Consider the following 11482-nt stretch of genomic DNA (forward strand, 5'->3'; position numbering starts at 1 on the left):
CTAAAAACGATATGTATTTAAATTAATTTTATTGAAAAGAAAATATATTTGATAGTAATTATCACCAGTGTAAGTTATTTGCTAGTATAAAATGAGTAGTTGATTGAATTTTGACGTATCTATTGGTCATAGTCACTAGTCTTTTCTACTCTCTCCGTAATAACAAAATTATTATTAAAACAAACAATAAATGACAAAGATTTTTCTCATCTTTCTTAAGATTGTTGGAGTACTGTTACATGTTAAAAAAATTGTCAATAAAAGAAACAAAGAATGATATATTTTTTAAGAACCAGAGATGTTAAACGGCAATCATTGCCAGCGAAAGCCTAATACCGGACTTGACAAGAGCGTCTTGATGTTATTTAGCTCATATACTATAGCTTCGCTTTCGCTGCAACAACGAATCTACAACCGAATTGCCAACAGCAAAAGGGACAATAAATGACCTCTTTTCGGTTGCAAACTCGTGACCAAACCAGTTTGAATTGACGTAACCTAAGTCGCGCCAGGTGGGTTTTGTTGATATCACAATACAGTTTGAGTAGCGCAAGTTGCACTTTCTCATGTATTGCAATACCATTCGGTTCTCGTGGCTGCTTAAGGGATGGGGTGGAAGGTGAGCTCCGTCTGTGAGTGTGCGAACAGCAGGTTCAGTTGTGAATCCAAGCCGACGTTGAACACCTTGATCAGCTTGGCTGTCTGCTGCCCCGGGTCTTTGCGTACGAGAGCCGTTCCCGACACCTTCATCAGATGCACCTCGGAGTCTACCGATCCTCCTCCAGTGGTGGCCAGTTTCACGTGGCATGTCACGTCCACTTGGATATATTTCTCCACCGCCTTCCCGCGCTTACCCGGCACGTCCACATATTCTGTCTTCTTTTCGATTTGTGGTAGATCAGCCCGGAACACACTCGCTTCGCCAAGAAGGCCCTAGAAAAAAAATTAAAAAGTATGGTTAGCGAAAATGCGATTCATTTACATTCATTTGGCCTCGTACCAAATTCTTAATTTATAATACGACGTTGTATCCATCATTAGTAAACAAATAAAGATTTAGACAATGCACCAGTCTGCTAAAAATTCTATTATAGTACTGGCAGTCATCCAACTGTATGTAGTGGTGAAGATAATTTTGTTTGTTGAAAATTATGTAAATTAATTGCTAATTATATATAAAGTATTCACACTTACCCCATTTCCTGTGATAGAGAACTTCATGTTAGGATGGACCGCGCGGGGCTCCATGCCGATACCCTCAGGGTGAGAGTCAGACCAGAAGTAATTCTCAGGTGCGTTAAGAGTATCGGGTTTAAAGGTGATACGCTTGCCATATCCCATACCAACAGACTGCAGCATCAAGCTTCGGCCGTCGAAGAGATGGCGACGGCTGTTGGCGGGACGCACGCGGTACGAGAACCCAGGAATAATGCGGGGATCAACATAGGTACCTAAAACAAATGTAAAAATTTAGATACTATAGCCTATAAATTTTCTGCTAAATAAATAAATAACAATATCTAATTTCTAAATAACGTACCAATAACTGGAAGTTCGTATCTTTCCAATCCCACCATACTGTATTGGCAGGGAATATCTTTTATTTCAGCTCCATTGACTTTAACTCTTCTCGATGAAGATTGAATGCCGGGCTTCAGTTCGTAACCTTTCTTCAATTGTTTGATTCCAATGGCAACATTGATGACTCTTACAACTGTGGCATTACCACGACCTTTCTTGAGCAGAGCAACTCCAGTGACCGGTACTAATTTAGTAGCACCATCATCTTCATACCATTCAACTTTACAAAGTGTGTTGATCTTCACTTTCTTCTCAATCGTGCCATCTGCACCTATCAGCTGGTTTATTTCTATTTGATTCTTCTGCAATTAAATAATAGAATATTATTTATATTCTTGTAACAAAAGCAATTTTTTATGTGTATTTTACCAACTAATTGTTCCTACATTACCTGTTGTTGAACAACTTCCAGAATGCCTTGTGGTTCATGGTTTGCGTCGTAAATAGTAAATTTGTCACCAATGGAAACGGCTTCGATCTCAAACAGGAATCCCTCCGGTCTCGAGTCTGACCAGAAGTAGTTGGTGTTGTCATTAAGAGTGGAATCGATCGGCTCGAATGTCAGCCGGCGAGCAAAGCCGCGACCAATCGATTGCAGCGTCAGAGCCTTGCCGTCAAACAAGTACCTCGGCTTCACTGATAGAGGTGGAGCGTCTAAAGCCTGAAATTTTACACAATAATATTCATGTTCCATTCAGAAGAATAAACAAAAATACTCATCTCATACAAGTTAGATTTTAAAATTTACTTTATAAAAAGACAATTCATTTTTCGGTCACCATTTTAGAAAGATTTTACTAAAATAATTAATAAGCAAAGGTCAAAAACGTTAGTTATTTTTCCATTTTTCACGTGCAAATGCAGAAGGTATTTATGACACCAGTGAGTTGCTTACAATTATGCTTTTTTCAGTGGAACTTTATTTTAACAAGTATGAACGATAAATGTATGAAAAAATAACCACTCAAAGACTCGAGGATTTTTATATGAAAAAATTTACATGTAAAAATGGCTGGTGCCCTTATGAATGATACTTATGGTTTACCTATTATAGACATAACATGCTGGCGGCTAGTATGTCACTTTCGACCTGTCGGGCCTCCGCGAGGTTTCTCGAAGGACAATCATTGTGTATGTGAACGCCGCACGGGGCGTGGTTCTGAAAAACTGGACGATCCACATACCATCGCCTACAACGGCAAGTGCAAACAACCAGTGGCGAAAGAGTCGCAAGTCAACAGTGTTGGTCGTTGATGATATTTCCCATTCTGTAAACGTCAGCAACGGACACTGCTACTCACTAACTCCCTAACATTGACCGAATTGCCCGGGACCTGCTGAAACCGACTAGCCAAGTAGCCAAATTGAATTTGGACCACATAAAATTGAGTGAAATTAAAAAAAATTAAATGGAAAGATATTTCAACATCTTTTAGCACTTTTTGGTAAGGTTGCCATTACATTTTTTTTGTTTTTGTAGTATTGCAACATAAAATTTAAATTTACAACATGAATTTGCAAAAGCTGGATATCGACAGCTTATTTACATATTACATCTATCAACATAACAGTAAAATTGTAACGTAATTTTACAACACATTCACGATTCAATAAATTACATTTACCATGACAACCTTACTTAAAATTTCAAATGTTAATAAATTTTGAAAAAAAAGGCAAACTAAAGAAAATTAGTAACAGTGGCCAAAAAAATTACCGCAAAAGTACTACTGATATTAAGACTAACGCATGAAATTAAAACTTATGAAAAATCAAAATTTTGAACATTTTTGTATGATCATTTTGGAAACAAACTCACCATCCTCTTGGTAGCTGAAAAGAAGGATCAAACGAAAATGTTCTGTACCAAAAATTTAATACCACCGTTACGAAACTAAAGTTTATTGTATCAAAAATTGTATTAAAATGAGACTGAATTGTATGCTAAAAGATTGCTGACATTCTTAAGGTCCAAAATCAATTAACAAATCATTGTGAGCGTAGTCGTTTCTTTCGCAGTCCATTTGGTAAATTTTGCCCCCGATCTATATGGATCTTCGTAGTTTTTCTTACATTTCTCGGAACGAGTAACAACATGGTACAAAAGCTTGAACTTATTGCATATCAACTGATCGATGAACAAAGCCACAATTAAACATTCCTGAAGAATTGTCGCGTATTGTCGGTATCTTAACTAACAATTATTCAAGAATTTCAAAACAAAGTCAACGAAATGTGGAAGATTGCCTATACTGAGTTAAATTCAATTTGCAATCATCAACACTTCTAGTTACTTAGAAATGCGACAATTCTTCAAATTGAAATGCGTAATGATCAGTGTAGTTTTTTTTTATTTAATTAATAACATATATTCTTCTCACCTGCATTGGTCTAATTTTATATCTGAATCCGGTTCTGACTCTAGGGTCAATGTAAACTCCGATGACAGGCATTTGGTGGGGGGCGGGTTGCGGCACGCGGTACACGGCGGGCACATCGCCGAGGGTGCTTGCGTCCAATATAACCTCTTTATCGTACACACTCGATGTCCAGTAACCTTTGCATGGAACCTCCGGGATTTCCTACAATATAAAAAAACTTTTATATTTGAAAAATATAGTTACGACACTTTACATCACTCGATGCATCCATCGTAAATAACCGTAAACCACAATTAGACCATTTGCTAAATATTCAATTATATTTAATTTACTATTATGGTTCGTGTGCAGAAGCTATGCCTGACTTAATACTTGAACTTACTTCTGTTGTATCACAGGGAAATAACTTAATTTCTTCATAAAAGATAGCCGCGAGCATTTTATAAACTTAAATAAATCAAACAATAAACAATGAACTGAACTCGCGGCTGCTGCGGGATGGAATACAGTAAGCTCACCTTGGCATTGCAAGCCGTGTCATTTTGTTTTAAGACTTCATGCCAAGAAAGATGTATTATCGTCTTAATGTTATTCTAATCTATATCTCTATACTTATGTTTATATAATTTTAGTTCTATAGAAACAAAGCACAATATGATAAAAGCGAGACACAACATGTAATTTTGTGTTTCGTCTTTTGCCATCTTTCTATTCAGCTGTACCATATTTACTTTCAATTTCCTTTTAGTAGTAGTATTACTCATCTAAAAACAATATTGCTCTTTTACCTATTGTTAGATTATAATCTATATTTACTCTATGATCAATAATCGAATCTTTTAATAAGACCAAGTATTTTTTGAACATACTACAGAATAATGATATGTGATATTAAAAAGAAGCACAGATATACATTGAATCATTTCAATCAGTGTAAATCAGTGAAACGAGAATGACGCAAATTCACAATCAAAACAAATTGATTTGACTGCGACGCTGAAAGTACAAAGCCCGTGCTGGAGATCGATCGTCGACTATTTATAGCTCCATGCAGAGCGGTTAAACGGTCCCAATGAACAGAAATACAGTATAACCACACCCACGTACACAAACATCGGGAACATGAATTTATAAATTTACCAAGGTTTCTTTATTGAAATTTAGTGGTAAATATTATATGTTAATAGACGAAATAGGCGTAGTCTGTCCTTGGAAAGTTATTGACGCTGACTGAATGACAATATTTTAATGGTCATTAAGGAAAGTATCTTAGTATATACTTACTTTCAGATATGTACACTTGGGAATAGCATAATTAAATACTACTATTGTGCGAAGTAAAACTAGTATCGAGATATTTTTTTATGTCCCAATCACATTTTCATGTCATTAGTCTGAAGCCAAACGATGTTATTGGCCACTGAATAATTACTTCCATTGAAGCTGTACAACGAACAAAATTCAATGAAACATTGTTTGATAAGAACGTCTCGACTATGTTTTATCTGTATGTATAATGTTATTGTGGTCGCAGGGGGCCGAGTGGCTGACGTAAGTTTATCAATAACTTAATGAGTTCAACTAGGGGTGTGACACGACTTCACAAATTAATGAAATAGAAATAAACCAGCAATTTTAATTTCATTAATTAAAGTCCGTTCGTTGTTTTTTCTATTGATTATTCCATCGAAGCAATAGTACCTTGGTATAATTTACATTTTACGATGGTATAAAGAAGTTCTAGATTTTTTTTAAAGCAAATTTAAACATGAACTTAATTATGGTATTTACTTTTTAATATCCTGATGTTTAATATTGTTATGGCTTTGTACAACACTTACCGGTATTTCTAACTCCGAAAAAGCCTCTTCACCATCACTCTCGTAGTCACTCGGTGCTGACAAAGCCTTCGGTCTCTCCTCGGGCTCCTGTGTAAAATGGAACTGATTATCCTAAGATTCCATTTTTTTTATATATTCTGAAGATAAACGAAATACCCCTGTCGAAATTACTGTTTCTTTTTAGTTAATAAGAATGAGAGCTATGTAAATTTGTTTTTATACAAATGTTTCGGCAGTGGAAACCCATAGTTAGATAAAATGTATTTAATCATTTCAAAAGTATTTTTTTTAGTATTCTAATTTTTAATATTAATACGTGACAACCTGATCGTAACAACATAGTTTACGCTTTTCTTATCACTAACTTATTACGACTCGACGGTTGTTTATAGCAAAAAATGTGTTTTAATAATATGAAACCTTGACTGACTTGCAATGAAATAAATAAATACCACAGACAAGAAACAAAATCTTTAAATATTTCAGTTGCAAAAAATATTTTTATTGTCATTTATTCAGTACAGAAAATATTCGAAGGGCAAAATTCACAGAGGCCATTACGACCTCGGTTATATTTAATAAATTCTGTTCACATTACGTCATGAATTAATCTGAACGAGTAAATAACATTTTGGAAATGTTTTCGGAATGCAAAAGTAAAAGTAGACCAACTTTTAACTTAACTTAAGTTATTGAATTTTATATGTCAATTGGTCAATTAAGTTCTAGATAATATTTTTCATTTTCGAAAACACTGACACTGTTAGCATTAAAGGCATTCTGATCTAGGTCTTAAATAAAAAGGTTTTTAGATATTAGTGGACAATTATCTGAATGTAGACATAAGGTCATACCATAATTAATTTTTTTATAGGACTTACCTGGGCATAAGGTAGGTTATCCACTAACTCTGGTTCATCAATCGTAGTGGTGGTGCCGGCTAAACGAGCGCGGGTCAGATTCCACAGGCGACGTAGAGCCAACGGAGTCTCCTCTACTTGCATTTCCATTGCGGAGTTTGCGAGCATCTTGATAATTTAATACAAGTTTCCTGTTAAAAAGAAAAAGATTTTTTTTACTTTAAATTTGGAACAAGGTCAGCAGAGTTTGTAGAGATATTTGTAGCCCTCAAAAAATTGATAAAAATTGGATAGTAACGTAAGGCCTCATACACTTGAATACGGCCTACGTAATTTTATTATGTTGCCATACGAATTCTATTCATTTAAATTTTGAAGCAAGACAAAATACAGATTTGTATTGTGTGGATTGTAAATCTTTTAAAACACTCGGCCCTTGGGAAAACATAGTGCGATAAGGGGAAGAACACGCGTAGCCGTCGTGCATTGATGTAAGAAAGATGAGATAAGTGAGCCATGACCCCATAAAATGGCAGTCTGTTATCTATCAACACATTTTAGTCACTTAAATATTGTGCAAGAAGAAATTCTGTTGCTTTTATTCGGCCGAGAGTTACACAAAAACACACATAACCAAGGTTAGTTACTCGCTAGTACTGTAGTTCTTATAAGTTTGTTCAGAAAAAATAAATTCTTATTAGGTAATATGATAAGCAATAATCGATATTTGTTAATGTAAATTCCACTAGTTGTCTCACGCTATATCCGCGCGGAATTTAAAAAAAAACTTGATAAAGTATTTAGTCGCCTATTTGTTCTTCCAGACAATGTTTTACATTTGTGCCAAATTTCATCAAGATACGTTGAGCCGTCCTGGAATACCTTCAAACAAATTCATCCATCCATCTAATCATTCGCATTTTTAATATTTGTAAGATAGTAAGATTGCTGTTTAATCAACTACGCGTGCACAATAACTTAAGACTCGGCTACAATACGAGATCTCATCACCTCGATTTTAACCTTCCCGCATGCGTCATTGTTTGCGAAAAAACAAGGATTGTTGAGTCTCTTTAGTAACCTGATATGACGCAATAGGATTCATTCATGTTATTGTGTATTAATTAGTTTATCAATTTGTTTAAAACAATTGAAATAAATATAATAAGGGAAACCTATTTTGTTCAATAAAAATTGGTATTGTATTTATTAAAAATGTTATCACTTTTATTGTACATTACGTTTCTATAAATTTCAAAATGCATTGTATAACGGTTTGTAATAAAACGCACAGAAAATATTCAAACTCTATGAGGCGGCACATTGATAAATACGAAAGTTAATTCACTTGAATCAAATATTTCGTTAAAATTAATCTTTCTTTCAGTTGCGTAGTAAAATTTACAAAAAAACCGTTTAATCTATAAAATTTATTGCATAAACAATTATTTCATACAAACTAACTTCTGTGCAATGAAATAAAAAAAAAGAAAGTAAACAGGACAAGCTAAATAAAATATGTCTCAAGTCGACAGTATCATGTGAATATATACACATCAAAAAAGTCTAAGCAACACATATAAATTTCAATTTTACAATGTGTTTTCGCATTAAATCCTTAGTATTTTCGTACTTTTATTATTTATTAATGCTTTTTTAATATTAAACAACAATTTTTTTTTATTTACTTTTTAACAATCTTAATAACCAATAATTACGAGTAAGGAATGTTTGTACGTAGTACATAGTAAGGTGCCTAATCAACTAAATTTAAAGTAAAATTAAATGGTTGTACAAAAATTGCATAAATTAAGACAAAGTGTGGTCTCCTCTGTTATGGAGAACTTGCTGGCACCGATTATTCATAGAATCGATGAGACTGTTAATGTGATCCTACGGTAATTGCTCCCAATGAAATTTTAGTAAGTCCATCAGTTGTTGGGTTGTTGTCACTCCATCCAAGTCATTTAAAACACGTCTCTGGAGCATGTCCTGTGCATGCTCGATGGGGTTGAGGTTTGGCGATAGTGCAGGCCAAGGCAATACCAGGAAGTTTTCCCTTGCTAAGTACTCCCGTGTGTGCAAAGCTGTATGCGAACGCGCATTGTCATGCATCAAGGTGAAATCGAAGCCAAGCGCTTGTGCGTATGGATGGACATAAGGTCTTAGAACATCCTCAACGTAATTTACAGCGTTCATGTTACCATTTACAAAAACGAGCTCTGTTCGTATGTTCTTCATAATACCCGCCCATACCATAACTGTTAAGTCGTTGTATGGATGCACTTCCTGAAGCCACCTCAGTCTTTCAGTATTTCCAGGACAACGGTACACTCTTACCCTTCTAGTATCAGGCTAGAACCCAAATCGAGACTCATCGCAAAATAAAATTTTATCAGATTGTTTCCGGGTCCATATAATGTGTTGCCTAAACCATTCATTTCGACGAGCGCGATTCCCGTGACGTATCGGTGGGCACCTAATTGGCCGTCGTGCTCGTAGGCCATACTCATGCAATCGATTTCACACAGTTTGGCAGCTAACAACAACACTACTTGAATTTTGTAGCCTCAAACCTATCTCTCGGGCGGTTAACATCGGCTGGCGTCTTTCAGTCAGTTGTATGTATCGATCTTGCCGTGTTGTTGTACACCTTCCTCGACCTGGGTGCTGCTCAGCAGGATCTCCCGTGTTAGTTTAACGCTGATGAACACGGCAAATAACGCTTCTGTTGATACCAAAATACCGAGATACCTGAGATTGAGTTCTTCCCGCTTGCAACATCTCTACAGCTCTCTGCATTTCATCTGCGTTTAAATGACGTCGCTCCATAACGTAAATAATGTCTCAAAATTCAAATTTGTTCAAAACTTTTTTTAATTATTGTTTGAATCTTAAAATTGATACCGAATACTAAATTTTAATAAGCAAAGAAAACGCTGTAAAATTCGAATAAATGCATTCGCTTTTGTATTTGTGAAAAAAAAAAAACAAATGATACTCGATTTTTTTTCACAACCAGCCAGTATGTCCTATAGATCAAAAAAGTTTACATAAGTATTACCTACTTGGTAAAAAATGATAAAATCATTGATTAATAACTTGAAATAGTATGAGTTGCTTAGACTATTTTGATGTGTGTATTTCAATGTTGTATCTCATCTGAATAGCAAATGAACCGAACTTTAAAGAAATAGGGTGACCCCAATTTAGGAATGCGAATACTCGGATTGGTAAAAATTATTAAACTTGTAAACATTTTTATTTTGTCTATATTCAAAATAACTCAGTAAATATGTTTATTTTAATACATCGTATAAAATACATGGTATTAAATTAAACATAGATCTTGTATTAACTTTAATTAAAACGAAAAAAATAGCAAATGTTAATTATTCACCAATTGGTTGTTCAATGAACTGCGAACGCTGGAAATAACGGCAGAAATAGAAATTCCGCTAGCGCTTAATCGTAAATTCATTTACATTGCCACGTCATAGCAGAACTAAAGTTTATACAGCTGATTTTCATTAAACGTATTGTTAGATTTGTGAGAGATATAAGCATAGTTAAAACTTACTACACGATAATGTATCAATAACTTTAAAACTGACATAAACAAAAAATTCTTCCACAATCCCACATTCAGAATATGTCTCTTCAACGGCTCGTCCGTACTGTATTGAAAATAAAACAGGTATAATTCCAGTGAAGATCCCAACAAAAAAAGATCACCCTTCAAACAGGTAGTTGATTTGTGTAACCCAGACGAGGAAGAAAAAATATAAAATTATTAAATCAACGTGTAAATTATAGGTACCTATTCGATATTTCCATAAAAAGAACCCGGTAAAGAATAAGGACAACGAATAAAAGTGCTTGGAGGAAAATTTTGTTAATTTTATCTTAAATTACAAAATCCATAGTATTTCTTAACGTCAATAAACCCGTTTATTCATCCGTTAGGATAAATTAGTCGAAAGTGTTCGTGACTTCTAGAGCAATATGCGACGGCGAGAGAGAAAGCGCTCGTGGTTGCAGTTTTACTTATGTCGGTCGGCCATTTGCTGCGCTCACTCGTAACTTGCCAGAACATTCTTTTGCAATAGAAACTAGTTTATTATTAACAAATTTGAACATAATCGTAATCAATTCCTTAATTCTATAGCGTCGATTGACCATGCATTTCGTAGAAAACTTTTTTTTACCATTTATATGCTTACCTTGGTAATAATAAAAAGATACTGTTCGCTGGTCAGCGGGTATTGTCGTGATGGTCGATGGTATTTCTGCAATACAAAAAGTTGTCACAAATGCGGCGACGGCTTCGTAGACGAAATCAAACGTAGACGTAACGTGCGGCAGGACGACTCGAACACAACTGAACGATCACACAACTTTGAATGTATTTTAAACTTGAGTAATCGGGTCTCCCCGTCTGCTGGCAGCCATACGAAGGGGATGACGATATGGAAACTGAGCGAGATAGTTGTAGGGCGCACACAGTGACCATAATTTATTTTTTATGAGACTCTTCACTTATATTCTCAATATAACAAGCCAAACTTTCGAAATGAGCACAAAGTGTCGTGTTTGTCAACAATGTTTTTGGAGCAATGGATGAAATTTCAAATATAAAAAAGATTATGTAAAAGATTATCCGGCTTAGAATTGTACACTTGAAAACAGTTCTCAAGATTGTAATCCATTTGATTTTTACACAACACTGTGTTAATATTTGTACCAGATAAAATAAGAAAACATGAATTTCTACTACAGAAATTTCTATTTGAACCAAATAATGTAGTAGTTTTTCATT

At 34.8% G+C, this 11482-nt stretch overlaps 1 protein-coding gene across 2 annotated transcripts; it reads right to left on the reverse strand.

Annotated features, from left to right (window-relative positions):
* Window positions 1-49: 49 nt before the first annotated feature.
* On the reverse strand, window positions 50-11075 carry LOC106717915. 2 transcript variants are annotated; one of them, XM_014511874.2, is made up of 8 exons: window positions 10887-11075; window positions 6685-6854; window positions 5804-5890; window positions 3963-4163; window positions 1973-2242; window positions 1541-1883; window positions 1195-1451; window positions 50-933 (listed from the first exon to the last, which is right to left on the reverse strand). In XM_014511874.2, exons 2-8 carry the CDS (start codon window positions 6829-6831, stop codon window positions 601-603), a joined length of 1638 nt encoding a protein of 545 aa, XP_014367360.2. In that variant the 5' UTR covers window positions 6832-6854; window positions 10887-11075; the 3' UTR covers window positions 50-600. The 2 variants fall into 2 exon arrangements, with proteins under 2 accessions (XP_014367360.2, XP_014367361.2); XM_014511875.2 differs by lacking the exons at window positions 5804-5890; window positions 6685-6854; window positions 10887-11075 and adding an exon at window positions 4345-4522.
* Between the last annotated feature and the right edge of the window lie 407 nt (window positions 11076-11482).

This window comes from Papilio machaon, chromosome 13 (assembly GCF_912999745.1).
Source record: "Papilio machaon chromosome 13, ilPapMach1.1, whole genome shotgun sequence".
Taxonomy (NCBI): Eukaryota; Metazoa; Arthropoda; class Insecta; order Lepidoptera; family Papilionidae; genus Papilio; species Papilio machaon.